The following is a 22,592-nucleotide window of genomic DNA, read 5'->3' on the forward strand; positions in this document are numbered from 1 at the left end:
AAATTTAAGGTAAACCGATTCAAGATTATTAATGAATTTTGTCCATGTTTTTAAGATTTCAAAGATGAAGCAAAGAGATATGTATTTTTTTTCAATTGTTTTAAAGAATTGTACTCCAATAATCATGAGCCTACTGCTATTATTATTTTGACCGCTGGTGTAAACTTACATTAGCGAAGCCCCCCTTTTAGCCGAGTTTCCAACCTAACTACTTATCGAATATAATCGATAGTTATTAAACATCGATAAATGACATATTTCCCGAAAGATCGACCAGCTTCCATCGCTAACAGTCAATAACAAACAAATAATTGGACTGCACAATAGAACATAATCAGTGCAAATATAGGGGACGGAACCAACATGATTGGAAAACAGTCACCATAGTGTCAACCACCACAAACCAACATTACACACCTTCTGGATAATTCCAATTACAGGCAGTGACGTCACTGACAAAGAAAGACCAAAACTGCGCAGAAAACAAGGGAAATCTGTTTAGGCAAGGTCCATTGAATGAGGGGCGGGGAGCTATAGAAACTGATCCCCCAGATTTCACTTTTACCACAACTAAAACTGATTAAAAATCGAAGCGGAGCGAGTGCAAAGTATTCAGTTCACAATGACTCGCGATGAGAAGCTGCCGCTCAAGCAAGCGGAGGTCTCCATACAAAGGTTTCAAGATATGGCGGTAAGATATATCCTATCTCTTATAATATATATTTAGCACTACATTTCCCTTACCCCCCACAGGTTCCCCACCATCTGAGCCTTTTGAAGAACCATCGCAGCAATATCGAAAAAAGTCTGGCCCTTGGGGACTGGCAAAAAATCAAAAAAGAGGAACTCAATGCCTTGAGGGTCATCAAACAGATAAAAAACCTCCTCCTGGAGATGGATTCACTACGCGAAAAAGTGCGGGAGGAGGATCTGGAACGCTTTGATGACCTTATGCGACCTGGCAGGGAAAACGCCTTTGCTGGCATGAAGGAATTCGCAGGTAAGTTTGGCTTATCTCCACAAAATACCTTTATATTAACATATTTACTCATTTTAGAACTGCAACTCAAGTCGCCCACCTCCACTTTGGGTTCCCAGTACGATGAGGACCTGGACAATCAACAACCCCAGGAAGTGGACATGAACAATCTACCTGCCCACCGGCACATGCCGCAACTGCAGCTCAATTTCCAGCTGGAGGAACACCAACTGGCTCAACGACAAGCCTGTCTGGATCAGATGGAGAACCTGCAAAGGGAGATCTACGATCTGCACGGAATGTTCCATGGCATGCGGCAACTAACTGCAGAGCAGTCGGTGGCAGTAGAGAAGATCGCGGACAATGCGGAGGAAGCGCTGGAGAATGTGCAGCAAGGCGAGTTGAATCTGCGCCGGGCACTCACCTACAAGAAGGCCATGTATCCCGTAGTGGGAGCTCTTCTAGGCACCTGTGTGGGTGGACCCATTGGACTGGTGGCAGGCATCAAAGCTGGAGGTCTGGCGGCCGTGGGGTGTGGCATCCTGGGCTTTACGGGTGGCTCCGTTCTCAAAGCCAATCCAAATGTAATGCATGGCAATATCGAGGAGGAACAGGCGGAGGTGGATAGCGAATCGACTGAGAGACTGGAGCTCAAAGAGAAGCCGGAATGACCCGCTGGAGGAAGTGCTAGAACCACATCTACGGCTCTGGCCAACACGCACATTTGGTCGGCGAATACCCGGCGTTTGGAGGCGGCCACCAGCGGAGTAATCTGCAGTGTGCGCAGCTATTGTTCCGTGCAGTAGAGATTTTACATCGATTTTAGTTCAATATCCCCCATTTGTGATTATCCATGTGCAGTAACAGCATCATTTTCTAGTTTAAGCGTTGGATATTTGTTGTTCACATGACACCGCAACTGTGCGTAGATCTTAAGGCTTTAATATGCAATAATAACTCGTAGCTTTATCAACTGAAGAAAGTTTTTGATTGGCATGCCATGAAGGTAAAAGCTGCAGATATTGTTAAGGCTTTAATATGCAATATAAACTCTTAGCAATAACATCTTTGTAGAAATAGCCTACAAAATCTCCTAAACTAAGCGAGGACTTACGAGCTAAGTTAAGATACCAGATGGGTAACCCCCTGCCCCGAATTTAAAGGGGTACATTAACCGTGGTCCATGCCTGTTTGAAGTTCTTCTTCTGGGAGTGCTGCTTCTTCCTTAGACGCTTGGCGGTCTTCTTCTTCTTGAACCACGCAGGATAATTGCCATACTGATCCTTGAGGGTCTTGCTGTTAAAAACGTGCTCCACACCAGTGTTTTCATTGGTAACCTTCACCTTTTCTCCCTGCTCCAGACTTTCCTGGTGCTCGTAGATCAGTTCCTGCTCCTCCTTGGATTTGGCCTCCTATATAAAAAGAATTTTTAGAAAGGGAATATTAAGTAACAGAGGTATACGATGATGATCACATTATATAACTGTGTATTTAAGGTAGAACATACCGAAAATATCAGTACAGATGTGTTATGCGACACAGGAAGCATTATATCTCCGATTACTTCAAATAACTTACCCTCTTGATCTCCTTGGAGGTCTTAACTTCGACCACATCGCTAATGTCTTTCATGATCTCGTTGCCATCGGCATCCAGCAGTCCCAGAGTTTTCTTCAGGCGAATCAACTCCTTGGCCTCATACCGCGCCTTCTTTATCTTATTCATTTCATCGCGGCGTTTTCGGGAGCGATTGTTTCTGCCCATTTTGCTTGTCGGATTTAATAATACCCGAAAACAGCGAAGATATTAGGAAATTGCGTTCAATTTGCTAAAACGTAAACACGTGCGTTCTGGACAGATGAGATATACCGTCCGGCTCTTAGAAATATACTAGTTATTCCAATTTATATTCATATACAAAAATATCCCAAGCGGTCACACTGAAATGTCAAGGGGGATGTCCCCGCTTTGATAGGAGTGTGTATTCGCTAACTCCCACTGTTAGTTTTTAAAAAATACGTTTTTTTAAACGCTAACGTTTTCCTTTCTATTTTAGTTCAAAAAACAATACAAAATATTATTCGTCCGTTTTGGCTTACAAATTTTAAGCTGGCCTTAATGTTTACCCAAAACTCACTAATCTCATAACCAATTTTTAAATAATCTTATATTTTCTATAAATGTATAAGCATATAAAGGTTACTAAAAATATGTATTACTAAATCAGAGGTTTTATGACCTTTTTCTTACAAGTATATATATTTACAATTACTTGTCTTAAAACCACAAATTAAGCTTTGATGGTTTTCTTCCATTTCCTTTTTCTCGCCCCCGTCTCCATCCACCCTCCACGTATTTATCTATTCCCCTCTTTATTTATTTACCCATTCTCTCATTCTCATTCTCTTTCTGCTCTCAGCTCAGAATGCAATATGATTTTTGTATACAAACAAAATCAGCTGCTGAAGAGAGAGAATGAGAGGCTTGCCAAATACGAAAAATATAAAATCAATTGGATGCTTTTTTGACATGACTATTAGATACTCTTTGTTTTAATTTGTATACAATTAAATATAGATTTACATAAACGTAAAACAAACAAATCCTAAATTTAGGATAAGGTCAGTGATAAAGGTGCTTAAAAGTATGCAGCGAAAAAAAAAAAAAATAAATTTTGAATTGGTAGAATTTTTTTGACGAACATCCGTCTTTAAACCTCTTTGAAATAATATTATGATTTTATTAGAAGGTTCAAAATACCACTTTGTTGTAGCTTGGAGAAAATGCCTTACCTTTCAAGACAATTATTAAAAACTTGAATAATATTCTCTACAAAGCCATATGAACAAATAACTTTTTGTAATAAACTGTAGCGGGTAAAGAATACTAGTCTAATTTTAAAAGTTTCTTATTGTGCCAGAAAAAACTTTTAGGGAAGAAATCATATTTGAATGCCCCAATAAGTATGCAACGATAAAATGAAATATGAAAATTCCAAGGATAATGCGTCTTTATATGCTGAACATTACAATACCCAGTATATATTGTTCCTTTTAAAATATTCCTTCTTTTCTTGCATTGTAAGGGTACTCTGAGTTTCGATAGGGTATCTGGAAAGACCTCTCTTGCACATGCGCAGCAGCGGAAACCGAGGCAGAGAAGCAGAAACAGGGTAAGTGTGTCGGGCTCAGCTGAGACCCACCAATACCACCGCAGCCCAACCAATACCACCTCAGGATGGAGACACACACATACCGACAACCAGCTTTGTTGGCCAGTTGTTAAACCTTTTGCCATCATTCGCTCGTCAGTCGTTGTTGCTAGCATACGTCACGGAGTTCCTGCAGCGCTGCTATCCGCACTTCTCACCCCCTCTCAGTTCTTAAAAAAACGGAAGTAATCAGCACAAAATAAAAAACAATTAAAAACATTTTGAAAATTGTGTGAAAAGCCTTGTTGGTGCAAAATATTGCAGAGAATTGAAATCAGAGGAGGGGAGATTCCGCAATCGATCGATCAATAAACTCCGGGCAGCAAGTAAGTGCAGTTTTAACCCCCAAAAAGAAACTTAAGCGGAAGTCCTCCTTCAAGGAAAGGACACTTACACTCACCCAAATATGTGTACACATTCTGGGATATGTTTCTCAAAGTTTAGAGCTGCAAGTCGATTTACATGTACACACATCTCAAGTGCAGCCAAGCGATACATACACAAAAAAAAAATGCACAAAACAAAAAAGCAGGAAAAAAAAGGTTCTGATTGCACCTTCGCATCCAAAGAGTTCACACTTTTGCGACTGTGTGCGAGTTTTCCTCGGTTTCGGTCAGGCCAACAAACAGTTTTCCTTCTCCAAGCACACACAATTTTCCCCCAAATCGTATTCGCCTGCAAATCGGCCGAGTTTCTTATTAAGGGGATTTCCATTCTGGGCATCTAATAGCCATAAATTTGACTTGCATCACGTTTTCAGCATTCGTAGCGATCGTTATCAGAACCGTGCCACATCTGAGATCTCTGGCATTTCCCAGCTGAGGGCACTGCTGAAAATCGGTGTGAGTTCCCTAAAATTATTGGGATATTAAAGAGAAAAATCTAATAGACGGAAGGCTTAGGTTTAGTTTCTTTAAGTTGGATAGTGATTTCTTTACTTCCACAACCATTGAACTAATTTCAAAAAAATATATAATAATATATCTTACTTTAAAGTACCAAATTTTTTAATTTACTTTATATGTATATGTAAATCCACTTAAATTAAAAAAATCCTTGTGAAATCTTAAAAATAAGTTGTTTTACCCTTTTTGAAAGGGTAAGTCTACATGATACAACAACTTTTATCGCAAGTTAGAAGTTCTCTCAATACTTACGAGTTTTCATTTGGATTAGAATTTAAATATATGTTTTAAAACTCCAATTTCCACTTAGTCATACCCATGTTTGGTGCCTTTTCTCAGCGTGTTCAGGCTCATTTAGCCACTGCACTTTGCCCCACGATCGAGTTTTATTTTGTGCAATCATTATGACTATGTGTTCATGGAGTGTCATCTGGCTGATGCCAAGTGCAATGAATGTTTCGCTGATTAACATCTTAATTAGCCTTGCAATTATTTCCTCAACTACAGCTGAGCATTTCAATGGCCAAAAATCGTTGGATGCCTGCCAGCATTTGCTCAGATGTTGAGATTCATCCAAAGACGAACGAAAATGGGGAGCGTTTTTGAAGAGAAACCTTTGCCACTCCACGACCACAAATGCAGGCCCGAAAACCCAAGTGAATCATGCGGCAAATGTGCAGAACAGGTCTTGCAGTTGCCATTGTCCATTTTTCGAGCTGAAGAACGTAAAAAAACGAAGAACCGAAGTACTGAAGGTGCTGGATCGAAACGGAGGGGTAGGGGCCCAAAACGAAGGGGCCGAACCGTCCCGGATGATAAATCAAGTCTGGCCAGTTGTTTGTCTGTGGCAACGAAAGAAAAATTGAAAAACAAAAGCCACAGACAACAACATAAACAGCGAACAGCTGATGATGCTGCAAACTCCACTAAATGTGTATCTGCCAGATATAGTAAGTCGGATGCCCCGATCGCGGCCAACAAATCTGGTCGCCTTAATTGGCCGAAAGGGTAACCGTAGTCACAGAAAGTCCAACTAATGCACGGTTAAAAAATGTTTATTATTTAATGCGTACTAAATAAAACATGTAGGTAAAAAATATTACTGGTAATATATTAACAGAAGAAAAACTTTTAAGCCTTTAAGAATCTGAACCTTTAATTCTTAAATAGTGCAGTCATTGAGAAGTCCATGAAGATATAGTTTTCTTATTTATAAACATTACATACATTTTAAAAAATGGACAATCAGAAAAACCAATACAAATATTCTAGATCCATCTTTGATACGAAATTACTGTCCCCTTTATTTTTTCAGTGTTTCTTTTTTTAAAATCAAGATATCGACCCATTTTGATGATTTTTTTTCGCCCTGTACCAATGTCAATTCCTTTGTGTGCTATTTATACCCGTTACTCGTAGAGTAAAAGGGTATACTAGATTCGTCGGAAAGTATGTAACAGGCAGAAGGAAGCGTTTCCGACCCCATAAAGTATATATATTCTTGATCAGGATCACTAGCCGAGTCGATCTAGCCATGTCCGTCTGTCCGTCTGTCCGTCTGTCCGTCTGTCCGTCTGTCCGTCTGTCCGTCTGTCCGTCTGTCCGTCTGTCCGTATGAACGCTGAGATCTCGGAAACTATGAGAGTTACAATACTGGGATTAGGCACGCAGATTCCTGAGATTCCTGCGCAGCGCAAGTTTGTTTCAGTAGAGTGCCACGCCCACTCTAACGCCCACAAACCGCCCAAAACTGTGGCTCCTACAGTTTTGATGCTAGATAGAAAATTTTAACTGAAATGTATTGTTCTCATCAATACCTATCGATTGACCCAAAAAAATGTTTGCCACGCCCACTCTAACGCCCATAAACCGCCCACAAACTTCAAAAAATCGTAAGTATGAACGCAGATATCTCGGAAACTATCAAAGATAGAGAATTGGGATTTCAGATTTAGATTCCGTAGCCTTGTACGCAGCGCAAGTTTATTACGCGAATATGCCACGCCCACCCTAACGCCCACAAATCGCGAAAAACTGTGGCGCCCACAGTTTTGATGCTAGACATACAAATTTAACTGAAATGTATTGGTCTCATCAATACCTATCGATTGACACAAAAAAAAGTTTGCCACGCCTACTTTAACGCCCACAAACCGCGAAAACCTGTGACGCCCACAATTTTTATGCTAGATAAAAAATTTTAACTGAAATGTATTGGTCTCGACAATACCTATCGATTGATCAAAAAAAAATTTTGCCACGCCCACTCTAACGCCTATAACGCTTAAATCTGTATAACGCCGGTAGGTGGCGCATTTTAATCTCGCTTTGCTGCTTGCATATCTCCATTTAGCTGAGTAACGGGTATCTGATAGTCGAGGTACTCGACTATAGCGTTCTTCCTTGTTTTGAACTAGTCTTAACCTTTTAAGGCGCTGACCACCTTTAAGGCGCTTTTCCCTCGGCCAAGCCGATCTGAGTAGGGAATGAAGGCAATTAAGTCATCGTTAGACGGCATTAGTAGGTTTAATTAGAACAACTGGCTGCCTACTGACGCGGCACTTTGTCACCGTCCCGAGGGTCGTCGTCAGGCGGCGTCTCAACCCATCAGATTCAGATACAAAACCCAGCTATCAGGTAGCAAAAGTAGGCAGCTGGTGGCTAAACCCAAAATGGCACGCATTGCGGACGGGCCTCTGTGGACTGGACCCTACTTCTCTCCACGGGACCACCGATAATGCCCGACTATAATTAGAAAGTTAGTCAGCCGACTTGCCGTAACTGTAATCACGCATGCGTATCCGAAAGATATCCAAACAAAAGACCAAACAATCAACACTTGATGTTCTTGTCTCGGTTTTGGGTTACTGTTTTTTTGGGTTCCTGGCAGGTCCTCTGATTTATGGCAGCGAAGAAAGTGAAATTTTCTGGTGTGGGTAAAACCTGTTTGCCATTTTACTCAGGACACAAAAAGAAAAGAAAGACAAAGGCAAAGACCAAAGTCAAGTTCAAGTTTTATAGTAATTTCGAGTTATGTAAGACGTTTTTTCCTCCGAGGTTCTTGACTGCACATCAAAATGTCAAAAATTATGTCATAATTCTGAAATAAACGCAGCTGCAGCGTGGATTATACATATAGGGGAGGGAATTTCGGAAGGCTGGGGTATACGGGGTGGTTCCAAGTTCCAGGTGGTAGGACGTAGGCCCAGTAACGCTGCACACTGCGCAGTTCCTCCCAAGTCCCGTCCCCCGTTTTGGGGGTTGCTGACGTGTTCATTTTCCACTGGCGCTGATTTGCAGCTATGGGCCTTTCATCGATTTGCAGCTTAACCGCTTTTAAGGGGGGAATACCTAGGGGTCTTCCAACTAGGCACCCGGAAAAAGTCCCCAAAAATAGCAAAGGTGACCCCCAAAAAGACTGCGGAACGGGAGGCTGCGAAAAAGTTTTTCTGGGCCTATATTTCCTTAAATGCGGAAGTCGTTACTCCGTGTATATATATAGGGGATATACCATATATATATACAACGCACATAATTGCAGCCAGAGAGTGAACCAAAACAGTCGATAGGGCCCGTCGTGAAGGTTGCTAGGTAATCATCATCGGGGAAAATGCCCTCGACTGCGCAGGTCAAACAAATTTGTTTGTAAACAAAATCGGACTGAGAGAATAGAGAGATTTTCCTGCACTGAAAGTAGGGGAAAAGCCAGTAAGAGTTACAGTAACCAACTGCGGTCGAAACTATTTTAAGCCCAGCGGGGGGTCTCTGCGAGGGGCTGTGGGGGGTGGCGGGGTCTTCGGTCGATTTATATTTACCCATAAATCTCCCCTTTAATTGGCGACGTTCAAACACAATTGCGGCGCTTAAATTGAGGCACTTTTGAGTGTTATATTTACGCCTGACGGCTATGGAAATTTATTCCACAATGGTGTCAAAAAATTAATTTCATTATAAAGAAAAGGAATTCAATAGGGGTAAATAAGGATACAAAGGGGTGGGAAAAATGAAGAGAAGCATCATCTATCTGCATTGGGTTTTTATAAGCGGAACAATATCTTCAGAATTCAGAGTATTTATATCATATGGCTTATAATTATGTCTGTTTCTTAAATTGCATTCGAAATTAAATAAATTGGAGTGTTAAAGTAGTAGGAAAATATAACAGTGCCTACTTTTAGGCAGGATATTTGAAGATTTTATATCTCCGGAGATAGTTACATAATTAGTTAAGATCAGGTTTAAAAAATATATATTTTTGTGTTAAATTTTCTTAGTGTAGCACTCTTTTTACAATTGCACACGTGTTAGAAGCCATATTATTTAACTGCGACTCTCTGCTATATTTAAAGTCATCATGATGGTGTTGTAGCCTAGTCATTTCCGAGTCACCAGTTGAGCGCCTGATGTAATCCGCCAGAAGGGCGCGCAAATCTATTGACTGCCGGAATATTAGATAGATTGATTGATTGTTTTCCCATAGACGGGGGCCATAGACGCCGATGACCCAGAATTCTATATACGACAGCTGGACCTGGAACTGATACTGATAAACAAAGTGATAAAAAATATGCGTCGTGCCCAGGCGATTTGCCTTTGCCTAAGAAGAGACACATTGAATAAACTCAACTGCGTCTCACGTACTAATTGAAATTACGCGTTATAAAACATCCATTTATATATATACATATATAATAAAAAGCACATCTAAATGCCATTAATATGTACAGCCAAAGTGCAGCAAGGTACGCGAACTTGAAATTCTATATGTACCCATATGTGGAGGCAGGGAACCTGCAATCCCACATTTATCATCGATCGTTTGATAAGCAGGCACCACACAATGAACCTCGATTCGCAAAGGTATTGGTACAGTGGAACCTCACAAGTGTCATTTTGTTGTGAGGGCGACGTGTGCGTGTGTGCCTCTGTGACATCAAAGAAGCGTTTGCGTCATTTTTCGAGGAGCTTTGCTGGGGGTCTTTTTAGGCTTGGCAGATCTAGCTATTAGTATATATACCATTCAAATGAAAACGAATTTTTAAAGAAGTGTACTAATATATTTTAATATTTCTTAACATTTTTGGAAAACCCTGACCCACTTCTGGACAATTTATAAAAATATTTGTATTGAAACCAATTATGTTTAAGGGAACATAAACCATAAAAGTCACCACAAAACGTAAAGTATCTCATAAGCAACCCATGATCATATTATTCCACCGCATATGGTATCCATTACAAAGCACCTAAATTTCCACTTACTGCAGCTAAAAAGCATTCATATGCATGGAAGGCAGCATAAGCAATTCCACAAATGTTTGTCCATCCAAATGAAAACATAAAACGAGTACAAAGTTGCTTCACTTGATGTCGCATTTAGCTTCTGTCGATGCGTTGGCGTCCGTCATTTGGCTCTATGTCATGGCGATTCGATGTCCCGAACTGCGCAGTATCTCCAAGCTATGCTTATAGAGGGGGTTATTCCGAGGGTGGGTGGGTCCGAGCTGGCGGAGTTTGTGCGCAATAACCCAGAAAGAAATGCTCGGAACAGTGGGGTTCACTTAGGATTGGCCATGGTTCACTCCACTCCCTTTGATGCTGGCCGCTTTTCCAGTTTTCTGGTTGTTTGCATGTAAAAACGCCAACGTTTGTTGTAATCATTTTGAGACAGAAGATGTGGCAGCTAGCATAAACATTACCCGATTAGATAAAGCAGCAAAGGCCCAGCATTTCTCTGGGGTTTGTTTATTTGAGTTTAAAGTGCTGTCGGGCCCAAATAGTTTTCTATTTTGTTATTTTTTTGTATTTCGTTGGCATCTTCTTGATGACGCCAATATTGTTTACCTCTACGCAAAAGTAGGGGATTTTTTGTTTTCTTTATCATGTTTTTTAAACTTTTTTTCCCAGCGTAAACAAAACGCGTGCAGACTGAGATTAATTATAAAAACTTAGGGTTGGCCAATGGTGTGGTATGGTAGAGATCGCAAGATTTCGTGTGGGTATAGTGGCCATAAACACACATAAATTTTCCTATATATTTGTATATGTATACCTGGCTGTATCCGGAGATCTTTTTGCTGCTTTTTGGCACCTGTGTGCCCTCTGCTACTTTCGCAGTCGCTATTTTGTAGCCGTGAGCCACTTTCCTCTCTGAAAAAGCTACAACTTGTCGCCGTCAGCTGTTGCATGATAAAATATCTAAAAATATATAGAAAACCACAACAAAATGGTTTGCTAATGGCTAAACAACCTTGAACCTGGCCGAGAGGTTGTGCTTTTGCCAGAAATATGTATCAATACTTGCAATTGTGTGTTATTGCCCATTATCTAAAACGAAATGAAATTATTTAATGGGTGGCGAACGGGAATCAATTTTAAATAAATACAAAATTTGAATTCCATAAATAGCTGTTGCTTATGACGCTTGACTATGTTTAAATTATTAAATACGTTTAGTAAAAATAATGGAAATAATTAAAATTGTACCATAAGCGGTATAAAACAACACATATCCGCACAAGCAGTCGCCAACTTTTAATGATTTTAAATGAGCTCATTTTCTTTATCTTATATTGTATTCTATATCCGAACAGGCAGTAGCCGACACTTGATGATTATTGTTTGAATTGATTTCGAATTGCATAATGCCATGATTGGCAAACTGGCAACGAAACGAAGTCTGAACTTATTTGAATGCCTCGGGTATTCTCTGTTTTAGCTGGGGATGACAGTTCGCAAATAGTTCTCAGCATTTCATTTGCATTTTTATGCGTTCCGACTGTCCGAGAACTTATTGCTTGACTGCCTTTGCCTCAGCCGTGACTCGGCATTAAACATCTGAAATTATTAAGCAGAGAAACTGTATTTCAGCGTGAACTTTGGAGCTGCCAGCTGCCAACTACTTTGCCACTGCGAGAATCCCACACCCATGCACTTGGAAAAAATATTTTCTGTTTACTAATGTTGTTTTAATAATCGAAACATAGGTCACCAACTCTTATCAAATGCCTAACCATATTGTTTAAAAATATTTACTCAATGTGTGGCCTTGAAAAAGGGGTAAAGATTATACAATCAGAGATTATTAAATAGGGCTTTTGTTATCATTTTCTTAACTTTCTTGATCATTTTTTTCAGAAAATAGGTTGCTGATAAGAGGGTTTATCATGTTTATACAGACAAATTCATTCCTTACAGGAATTTTCCGAACACAAATATAAGAACTAAGGCCCAAACTCATTTTTCTCCTGCATTGAAAAATATGATAATAAATGCCAAATGATTTTGTATTATATATTGTAATAAAACAGTTCTAAGAAATTAAACCTCAACGTTTTTTGAGTTAGTTACTCAACTGAGTAGGAGTAATTAAGTAGTAACATTCTAAGATAATATATTATATATATATATAAAATATTCAATAAAAGCTTAAAATTTAAGTCTATTAAAAAAAAACCTGAGAATCTTAGCTATTTTCATATGTATCTTAAGGTAAGATTCTTATCAAAAGATTATTTTTCCCTATAAAGTTTTTCAAAATTCCTTTTATTTAAAAACAACATGAGAAGATTAGCTATTTTCATATGTATCTTATAAAAATAACATTGTTACTATTCAGTTTTTTAAAAATTGCTTTTATTTCTTGAAGTGTACCCCCTGTTTCGAAGCCCCCTTCCACCCTCCTTGTAAGCTTAGTCACTCGGGCAGCCCGTGGCCAGTTGGCAGCGAAGAGCCACTTGGTCTGGCGATAGAAAAGTATCTAGCAGATACAGCTTGGTGGGTGGGAGAGGGGCGGAATGGGGGGCGGGAAAGTGTGTCAATGCGCAAACGTCAGAGCAGCTGATCGGAGAGCGAAAACGTTAGTAATACTGTGTAGTATACGGCGTATATAGAGAAGGAGAGCCCCACATAGATCGCTTTGTTGGTAAACAAAAATCACGAACTACACGTATGATCGGGGGGCTCTCTTTTTTAGCGCTGCCCAGCTGGTTGGAGCATAATTTTGGCGCTTTAGCTTTTGTTGACGGCGATCGTGGCTTTTTGCGTTTTAAAAAAATACATAATTATGGGCTTAGATACGCTCGCATGTGTTGCTCTCTGTTGTTCCGCTCTCTCTCCCTCTCTTTGTGTGTAAAAAACTGAGAATACCCAGAGATACTGAGATACTTTTTCAGCGTTTACAACGATCGCTGCCTGGCATTCGCCTTTGATATTTGAAAGCAGACGCAACACAGCAGCAGCACCGCAAATCGAGTGCAGCAGAAGAAAAGTGAAAATCCCCAAAGAGATTAGGTAAATAAACCCGAGAAGTGTGAACAGTGAGATAAACAGTCGAAAAATAATAATAGAGTAAAAACTGCAGCAGCAGAAACAAAAAAATACAAGCAAACGCTCTAAAAGATACACAGGTACGCACACACTTGGATTCAGATACAGGTACTCGCAGATACAGGCACTCGGCGATACTATAGCTTTTGTTCTTGCGCCCGCTTTTGAAATTCAAATGCGCTTCCGTCGATTCAGTTGGCAAACGAGTGTCGACTAGGCTGTACCGTCTGCAGTGGCATCCGCATCCATATCCATACATCCGTATACCCGTATTTGTGGCTTGAATTTACGTGATTTTAGTGTGTGTTTTCTTTGTGCAGTTCTCTAGTTTTCCACATCCATAAGGTGAGCATCTCATCGATATACGATATACGGATACTATATAGTTCCAATTGTTCTGCCAATTAGTGCCTATAATTGGCAGAATTCAGGCACTGCCCAAGGTCGCTACTGACGTCATTTGGCTAGCTTGCATAATTCCGCATTATGCCATAAAGAGAAAAATTCTATACCCCGAGTGTTGTTTTGTTTTCCCTAAAAAGAGAAAAATATAAAGTAACAAACAAAAAACACGAAATTACTTCAAAACAAAGGAACTTTTGCACTTTGACTCGGTTGAGAGCTTAAAGCTAATCAGATACGGTTTGACTGATATGAATATATATGCCCACATATAGATATCACTCTGTATGTGTTTTTAATATAGATTGGCTATTGGTTTGCACTTGAGCAGAAAGCTTTAGATATGGTTCTTTGTTTGAAATACTTGTGAAAGTACAAATAAATTCGGGAGAGATGTTTGGACTTTATGGTCCAGATATTCCAGTTTCAGTTCTGTAAAGGCCCCTTTTTTCCACTCCATGATCACTGCAGCTGTCAGATCAACTAAATTAGTTCAAGTTCATTAGCCCAGCCCCATTTCAAAAGGCCCCCCCATCTGGCAGTATCCCCACTATCTGCTAACTATATAGTACAATCAATGGAACAAAGCTTGAACTTTCGACTGTCGGCTCGTTTGCTGCACACGCCAGACTCTGCGCTATAGTCGGACCTAGACTATATAGTAAACAATGGTATATTAGTATACAAATAGAAATTATTAGCATAGTTGACGCTGTCTGGCGAATTCGTCTGGGGTGCGGCTTATCGGACCCCAAATGAGTTGGCAAAAACGTTATGTTGTTATTCGGTGCTGATTAACAGCCAAACCTTGTCCATCATTCGCGAAGTTTGTTGACTCGATAGCAAGCAATGCCAAAATCGATTTCCTCAATATCTGGTCTAGACTTATATAACCTATTAGCGATCAAGGCCACGGCCAAAGGAAAATAAACAAAATTCTGAGCTAAAATAAGAGCTATGATATGGTATCTAAACGATGCAGCCTGCCTAGAATATATAATGTAGTCGAGAATATATAATGTATCTGCGGATTCCAAGGTCACATTTATTTGGCTGCAGATGGGACAAAAGTGAAATTGAATTTACTGCAGCCCAAACAAAATAGGCTATACTTCTCTGGGGTCCATGACCAACCATTCTGGGGGGTTATCAAGGGTGCTGTAAGCTGTCGGCCATAAAAGTAAGAGCCCTCGATCGGTTGCCCCCTACGTGTTTATTTATAAAATGCCTGCGCGGCAATCGCTGTTGTGCAATGCAAAATGTATTTCGACTGCAAAATATTTTGCCACTATTTTCGGTTAGAAATGCATTCGTATGTATCTCTTCGATGTGCTAAAATATGGCAAGGCATTTTGAGGTCAAGCTGGCGAGGAGCTCGTTGTTTATTTTATTTCTTGGCCAATTATAGTGGCAGTCCTTTCCTGCATCTCTGCTCATTTCATTACCATCTCCAGGCAATTATCAGAATTTATTTGAGCTGCCCAAGTCAATGGCCCCCCCATCAAATTTGATTGTCAAACTTTCGCTGACATTTCGACTCGGACTGCCTCATCAAACCCAATTTTCGTACGCTTTTTGTGTCTCTGCTGCCAGAGATTTCACTTTGTTAGTTTCTGTGGCTTTTCACGTTTTTGTTTTGCGGTCAAATTGCAAATTGCCCCGGCAATTGTCTCTGCAAGTCCAGCTTTAGCTCCATTTCCATTGGCTTTTCGCCTTTGAGTTTTCCATTGCTCGTTTTTCGTTTTCCGTGCGCAGTTTGATCGACAAAAATATGCCAGTCGAGCTGCTGGCATCTTTATGACGATGCGATAATCATTTAAAAGCACTGGAAATATTTATTTATTGAAAAGGAATGATACAATACAAATTATACATTTTTAGGAAATAATAAAGTGAACTTATTACAATGGTTTTGAGTAGTTTAGTATTTTAAGCAAAGGAAAAACACTTAAAAAAGATGCAATCAGCTTACAATAATTTTTGTTTTATTTTTAAAGTACCTTTTCTTCAACCTCAAATCTTTGAAACCCCAAAAATATTTTGAAACCCAACGTTAAACGTTTTTGTTCCGTTTCAAATTCAATATATATTTGGTGTATGTTTTTGTCAGTGCACCACCGATTTAGTTCAATTCATCTTTTAGATAGATATGCACGGGTATAGTTTGAGTAGACATTTTCCTATTGTCATGACGTGAGCCCGATTCAAATTGCATATATGCTGTGCACACATAGTATTCAGGCAAACCACTCAACGACTGTGTGTGCCATATATAATTGCCTCGATCATAAGCTCGGCGCATGCACACCGCTGGAATTGGAATCGGAATCGGATGGGATCGGGGGAGGTGGGCGGGGGCTATCAACTGGGAAACTTAATGGCCAGTGCAGCGATACTTCACTCTATTATACAGTTGTCAGCACAGTGCTACAGAAAAATCTGATTAATGTAATCATACGTAATTGGCGCCTTTGCTTAATTTGCGTTGAGAAAATTTCACTTTCCCATTTGTCCCATTTGCATTGATTTCGCTTGAGCTATATATTTTAAATAGCATCGAGGTGATGCAATAAAAAATAATTGCCATCTTCAAGTAGGAAACATCTCTTTTGTGTTTTCGAGTGCGCATTCGGATTCGCACATCCATTAAAATTGAGTTAAACAAGTGAGTTTCAAGCAAAGGCAATTAAACTAATTGTTATGGAAACGAGGATAGATATATTAGATACTCTAATACTTTTTTTATACTGGTAGACATTAATTTTGAAAATAAATGGGACTATTAAAAGTCAAACCCAAATCTATTAAAATGCTGTATACTCTATTTAAAAATATTTTCTTCATTTTTTTTGTTTTAACATAACGAATTTACCTGACTAGGCCTTTGAAACTCGTTAAATATCTTATGTATTCCCAGCGTAATTGTGTTTTGAATTTTTTTTTATTTAGCCCAGTTATCCAAACTTTCTAACTATGCACTTAAAAAAATCCTGCTGCTCACCACTTAGCAGAGTATGCGAATTCGCAATTAAATGAAATTAAGTAGCCGCCCCATTGAACCGCGTGCGCCCACGCAAACAAGCTGCTTACTGGAAAAGAGGGGCTTTTCCGAGGGGGTGCTGATTACGCAATGCGCACACAATTTGCTAAGCTCATTTCTCACGTTTTCCCCACACTCTCTCTCTCTGTTTTTCCATTGCAGCTTCTACGCTACAAAGAAAAAAAAGAATAAGACAAGAAGAAAAGCGTACAAACAAGAAACAAATACAAAAAGAATTAAATAAAAGACTGAGCAACGTTCAAGCAAATCCAAGGAACAAAAACCAACAGCAACATAAGCAATCTCCCACATTTGTCTCTCTAACTGTGAAACTAGGCCCAAGAAGTCCGTGTGGAAAAGCGCAACTCTGATCTCAGCACACCCGCCAAACTAAGAAGCAATAAATAAGGAAAAGCCAGCGTTTTTCACCGCCGGATCAGCCGCATTAACCCCGTGTATAATGTTAAGCAGCCTCGCCTCGTATCTCTTTGGATCGCCAGCAACATCCGAATCCGTTAGCCAAGAAGCCAATCCCGCCCAGAACCCCAACGCGACCAACTCGAATCCCGGCCCGACCAGCGATCCCTCGGCTGGCGATGTAATTGAGGTCACCTCCTCGACGCCCTCGGTAGCGGGCAGCACTCGGGGGGCGGTACGCGCCTCCAACGGCAAGCGGGGCAAGAACAGGCGTGGCAAGCAGCAGCAGCGGACCAGCCAGCAGCAGCAGCAGCAGCGGAAGCAGCCATCCATCACCAAGCTGCTGACGCCCTCGGGCGAGACCATCGACGAGGACTTCGACGAGGACGAATGGTACATTGTGGAGAAGGAAGGTGAGTTAGGACTCCTATTCAAAAGTACTACAAATAGTAAAACAATATATACCAAAAACTAAGTTTTTTTAGTTTTAAAAAGCCAGTTAAATGTTGAGATATACAATTTTTACATACGATTTTCAAACTTACTAAGTAGTTTACTTCCTAACTTCAAGTACCTATTATAAATAGTCTGTCTATATAGAGCTTTAAGTAAGGTTTCATAAACCAAACTCCATTTTAATTTAAAATAATTTATATTATGTCAGATTTCCAGTGACATCTAATAAGTTATATATAAGATCATAAATTATATTTGATTTAATCCTTAATTCAATTATGTTGTCATAGCAAAGTATCAAAATATTAATCATTCAATGATTGTACTAAAAATTACCTTAAGGAAATGTTTTTACATATAATCCGGCACCTAATCACAAGTAAAAAAAAGCTCAAAAGATTATGCAAAGATTTATAAAACTTAGATATCCATTTCTAAAAAATTGGCTTGTTTTTAACAGATCTTTAATAAATAAGTAGAATATTTTCTGTTCTAAAATTGTGGTACATCAAAAACCCTATAGACTTTTCAAATAGGAGTTAAGGGCTCAAAATAAATGCAGTTTTTTCCCATTAACAATTGTAAATTATTTTTAAAATGTCCTTTTTTAAACTAGTAAAGTTATTTATACTTTCTCTGTATATTTTCCAGACGAGGAGGACGACTCCCTGCCGCGCAGCGACTCGGAGGAGGAGCTCTCCGTGGTGGAGGTGTCGCATTCGCGGGGCGGAGCCACCGCCTCCTCGGCCGCCGGCCATGGCCCAGTGGCTTCGTCCCGCCGGCGGCAGCACCTCAACTCGCATTCCCTGTACAGCGGACCGAGGCCGCAGCAGCAGCGCAACTATCTGCAACGCTCGCGAGTCGCCCGTCCGCTGAGCATCAGCACCCTCAGCCCGCCCAGAAGTGTGCCCGCCCAGGGATCCTCGGCGGACCCTGACAACCTGAGCCAGTCGCTCTACGTGGCCTCGCCCAGCGGCAGCGACCAGGGTCAGGGTCAGGGCCAGGGTCAGGGTCTCGGCCAGGGTGCTAACGTGCTGATGGAGGAGTCCTGGTACGTAACACCGCCACCATGCTTCACCTCGATTGGGCCAATCAATATGGAAACATCACCATTTGAGAATCTATTGATTGAGCATCCAAGGTTGGTGATCTTTATAGTACACAATACGAGTCCAAAATCCCCCGAAAAAACCCACCCCAATCCAACAAAAAATACCACAATTTACAGCCAAATCGCACGCAAAATACTAGTTCCCCTTATGATTTGGTGATCTTTATTTAACTAGTGGTTTCTCTTTTTTCGCATTACAGCATGTCCGTTTATCGTAGTATTAGGTCCACCCAGGAGGGCACCGAAAGTTTTGTTAATCTTGATCTCGGGGTGTCGGCGGAGGTGCCGCAGCAGCGGGAGGATCCCGAGCCGGAGGCTGAGCCGCAGGACCAGCGCCAGGCCCTCCAGGAGCAGCGCTCCCACAACGCTCGCTTCGACCGCCATGCGGCCGCCCAGCTGAAGCAGCAGACGCTGGCTCGTCAGAGCCAGAAGGTAAGGATAGTGGGGATATATCTTTATGGTGATATTAGTAATGCGCTATGATGATTTTACCACTAATCTATATCTTTCTCAAAAGAAGTTGTTACATAAACTTGATTTAACTTTTCTCTTCTCGCCATTTCGTTCTAATATTGACAACATTGATACCAAAATGTACTTGGGCGTTTTTTAAGAACCAATGTTCTCAATTCAAGAACGATGTAATTGAATAATTCTCTCTGTGTATGTGTCAGTAAACTGAATTGGATTTGCATTGACAATGCAAATATCTTTTAATGCTCAAATGTATCACTAAATGCTACATTGTCTGTTATACAAATATAATTTCCTGTCAATACAAACTAGCCTTGATTTCCAGTCTCAATTTTATAAGTAAATACTTATTTGGTTAGTTGAGTAATCAATAAAAAAGAGCGGAATAACTTATTTTTATGTCTCTTAGTTCCAGAACTGTTTCGATTTTTCTTGAGTTGACTTACCCCTAATCCGAATATCCCCTTTATTTCACCCGCAGAGCAACAACATGAAGCAGCACCAGCAGCTCTGCCGCAGTGCCATCAAGCGGGCCAACAAGGTGCGCGACTTCCAGGCCAAGGCCAACCGCCCGCGCCGCTCGGAGATGCAGCACTGCAAGCTGGTCAGCGGCGCCAACAACAACCGCAGCAAGTGCTGCTACTAGGCGCGCACCACCCGCACCACCCAAAAGCCACCCAGCACCAACACCACCACCACCCACACGCCTCCCACGCCCAACCGCCGGAGGAGCATTACAATCATGGCAGGCGACGCGATTTTAATTAGTATTTTAACTTAGCCCCCAGATGAAACGAGGAAAACCGCAAAACAAAATGCCACAAAAATATCAAAATCTAGCAGCTACAAAAACAAAAAACACACATATGTTTAATTAATTAAACTTTACAATTAATTGTGTAAAAACGAAAAACAAAAGCCACAAAAAAAATTAACTATCTGTGTAAATGCGTAGGTTTTAACGTTTGCCGTTTCAATTTCAAAACTTATATGAAAAATACCAAAAAAAATGCAATAAAATTTTCAAAATGAATATGCAAAAAAACCCATAAGAAAAACACACAAGGAAAATGACAAAAAAAACGTATAATATAAGCAACAGAAACGATTTTGTTAATGTAGCTAAGAAAACCATTTTATTTATTTAACAATCAAAAACACACACACACACGATTACTTTACGGTATGTTTTGCAAAAAGTTTATGTTTATTTGAGTGAGAAATCTCTTGAAAATGATCTGTTTGAGTTTGTATGGATTTTTGTGTGTAAAGAGTATGCTTATCGACATGTAGGACGTATTGTATTAAACCCCTTGGCACCAGATGATCTTCTATTGTATGCCTGATTATGTTGGAAATGCGCGTGCGTATGTATGAAACAAAAATGTGTGAGAAAGGGGGACAAAAAAAGATAAAAACATATATATAACAGAAGAAAAAATCACAATAAAAAATGATTATGCTAAAACTTATGAAATGGCTTTATAATTTTGGGAGATTTGGGTTGTTGGAGGATATATTCTTTTGGTTTTTAGTAAAGTCCTTCAAACTATTTTAGGAAACGTAAGATCAGATCTTTTTAAAGACTCCCTATTTAGAAAAATTTTCAAGGTTCTTTAAAGAATTTAGAAGTCTGAATAAATACTTTAAGACTTTATTTGGAAAAATATTTCCGTCTCACCTAGGTATCAATGAATTTTAGTACGAGCAAACATTAATAGGAAAGAAGGACCATAAAAATGGCTTAGGGTTATAAATGTATTTGTGGATTGTTAGCTATTTAAATGTTAAAAGCTTATAAAAATCTTAACGGAAAAAATATTTAGGTAATCTTTATTTGGATAAACAGAGTTGTGCTGTTAAAATTATTCAAGGATATTGCTTATCTGATTCACTTGAAGACATCTAAATTAAAATAACGTAGCTTTCTAAAATAGTAATGCTTAAAAATTGTATGAGCCTCTAGATTTTTCGTAATGTCGGTCAAAAATGGTGATTTAAGGAGCGCGTTGTCACGCTCGATGGACAAGGGCTGCCCTTGCTTGGCTATGGATTTCCAGTCATTGTCCATAGAGACGCAGTTATACCAGGGTCAAGTGGTCGGGAGGCGGACGAGCCTTTCACAACGCTTATAGTGCCAAGTAAGTAATTAGTGATTAGTATATTAACGCAGACACGCTTGGCAAACGGTGGCAATTAAACGAGCCTAACCTGCAGACCCACACTCGACAGTTAGGTGCCGTTGACCTTGGCCAAAAGGTAAGGGGTTACCCAGCAGCTCCTCCGACTCCTCCTTTTCCTCCGACTTCCGCGATGCAAAGCGGCTCTAACGGCGAATCACAACGAAAGTAAATCAGCAAATGGAATCATCTCAGGTGGGGCTCCTCTTCGAGATTCTTTCACAACCTGCAGCAGGTGGAGAGCCCTGAGAGCCACGAGAATGCGGTTGGCTGGCTATGCTCTTCTACACAGAGAAAAAGTCCTAAGACTAAGAAATACTTTTTGAAGAAAATGTGGTTTATATTAACAATGTTCAAATAGTACCAAATATTATTAAAGAGCAAAAAAATTCCTTAATCTGGAAGTATAATAATATACCTTTGTGGAAAAATCATTGTGAAAATGTACAATTTAAGATTACAATTGAATAACTTCCATATAACAACCATATTTCACTTTAGGACATTGTATCCAAGTATTTATGGATAAGATCCTTTTCTGTTTATTCTTTTTCATTTCCAACTAATGATTTTTATGATACATATTATCAGCTTAGTGGTTAGAGCCATTCTTTTCGTTAAGATCAAACCCCACTATGTTGATTTTCCTCTGTGTAACTCATTGGATAGCTGGATGTTTGGATGGATGGAGGAACACTTTATAAAGATCCGCACTAGCCGCGCTTGGCTTCACACCTGCTCGCATCGCGAAGAGCTGCAAACCAGCGTCCGCAAAAGTTATAAGACTCAAAAATTCAACCGGCAGCGGTACTCGGAACTCCATTCGGACTATTATGTAAGATTAGGCAATCTGCGAACACACATCCATCCATCCACTTACATACTCGCCCAACTCCCCCACTTGGCGGCTGATTCTATTTGGCAAGTTGCACTTGAGTGATTTTTCGGGCTTCCAAAAAAAAAGTCTGAAAACGGAAAACCAACAAACAGACGTGCAATATGTAAAGCGGCCCAAATGACGTAGCCGAGAAAACCCGACAAAAGCTGCCAGCCAAAGATCGCGCAATATCAAAAACCATTATCGAAAGT

At 40.1% G+C, this 22,592-nt stretch overlaps 3 protein-coding genes and 1 long non-coding RNA gene across 7 annotated transcripts; 2 read left to right on the top strand and 2 right to left on the bottom strand.

Moving 5' to 3' along the window:
- The first annotated feature begins 279 nt into the window (after positions 1-279).
- On the top strand, positions 280-1,961 carry Syx17 (syntaxin 17). The gene is made up of 3 exons (XM_036815813.3): positions 280-691; positions 754-1,000; positions 1,058-1,961. Exons 1-3 carry the CDS (start codon positions 623-625, stop codon positions 1,648-1,650), a joined length of 909 nt encoding a protein of 302 aa, XP_036671708.3. The 5' UTR covers positions 280-622; the 3' UTR covers positions 1,651-1,961.
- A 40-nt stretch (positions 1,962-2,001) lies between these two features.
- On the bottom strand, positions 2,002-2,839 carry LOC108020203 (protein LLP homolog). The gene is made up of 2 exons (XM_017088312.4): positions 2,558-2,839; positions 2,002-2,391 (listed from the first exon to the last, which is right to left on the bottom strand). The coding sequence occupies exons 1-2, from the start codon at positions 2,741-2,743 to the stop codon at positions 2,137-2,139; spliced, it is 441 nt and encodes a 146-aa protein (XP_016943801.2). The 5' UTR covers positions 2,744-2,839; the 3' UTR covers positions 2,002-2,136.
- A 1,454-nt stretch (positions 2,840-4,293) lies between these two features.
- TP53INP (Tumor protein p53 inducible nuclear protein) lies at positions 4,294-20,800 on the top strand. Of its 4 annotated transcripts, none has more exons than XM_036814965.3 (5): positions 4,294-4,516; positions 17,028-17,695; positions 18,390-18,879; positions 19,050-19,281; positions 19,805-20,800. In XM_036814965.3, exons 2-5 carry the CDS (start codon positions 17,326-17,328, stop codon positions 19,967-19,969), a joined length of 1,257 nt encoding a protein of 418 aa, XP_036670860.3. In that variant the 5' UTR covers positions 4,294-4,516; positions 17,028-17,325; the 3' UTR covers positions 19,970-20,800. The 4 variants fall into 4 exon arrangements, with proteins under 4 accessions (XP_036670860.3, XP_036670858.3, XP_036670859.3 ...); XM_036814963.3 differs by lacking the exon at positions 4,294-4,516 and adding an exon at positions 13,239-13,387; XM_036814964.3 differs by lacking the exon at positions 4,294-4,516 and adding an exon at positions 13,625-13,768.
- LOC136116948 (uncharacterized) lies at positions 10,583-11,141 on the bottom strand. Its single transcript, XR_010654068.2, has 2 exons — positions 10,795-11,141; positions 10,583-10,713 (listed from the first exon to the last, which is right to left on the bottom strand). It is a non-coding gene; the product is annotated as an uncharacterized lncRNA (long non-coding RNA).
- Positions 20,801-22,592: the final 1,792 nt, after the last annotated feature.

The sequence above is a fragment of the Drosophila suzukii genome, chromosome 3 (assembly GCF_043229965.1).
Source record: "Drosophila suzukii chromosome 3, CBGP_Dsuzu_IsoJpt1.0, whole genome shotgun sequence".
Lineage (NCBI taxonomy): Eukaryota > Metazoa > Arthropoda > Insecta > Diptera > Drosophilidae > Drosophila > Drosophila suzukii.

What these genes read in the sequence shown, in the direction of transcription:
- Syx17 (XM_036815813.3), top strand. Translation starts at nt 623, where the DNA reads ATGACTCGCGATGAGAAGCTGCCGCTCAAGCAAGCGGAGGTCTCCATA. An exon ending in AAAGGTTTCAAGATATGGCG is followed by an intron (nt 692 to 753) that starts GTAAGATATATC and finishes TACCCCCCACAG; the next exon opens with GTTCCCCACCATCTGAGCCT. An exon ending in TGGCATGAAGGAATTCGCAG is followed by an intron (nt 1,001 to 1,057) that starts GTAAGTTTGGCT and finishes TACTCATTTTAG; the next exon opens with AACTGCAACTCAAGTCGCCC.
- LOC108020203 (XM_017088312.4), bottom strand. Translation starts at nt 2,743, where the DNA reads ATGGGCAGAAACAATCGCTCCCGAAAACGCCGCGATGAAATGAATAAG. An exon ending in CCTCCAAGGAGATCAAGAGG is followed by an intron (nt 2,392 to 2,557) that starts GTAAGTTATTTG and finishes CTTTTTATATAG; the next exon opens with GAGGCCAAATCCAAGGAGGA.
- TP53INP (XM_036814965.3), top strand. Translation starts at nt 17,326, where the DNA reads ATGTTAAGCAGCCTCGCCTCGTATCTCTTTGGATCGCCAGCAACATCC. An exon ending in GTACATTGTGGAGAAGGAAG is followed by an intron (nt 17,696 to 18,389) that starts GTGAGTTAGGAC and finishes TATATTTTCCAG; the next exon opens with ACGAGGAGGACGACTCCCTG. An exon ending in TGGCTCGTCAGAGCCAGAAG is followed by an intron (nt 19,282 to 19,804) that starts GTAAGGATAGTG and finishes TTTCACCCGCAG; the next exon opens with AGCAACAACATGAAGCAGCA.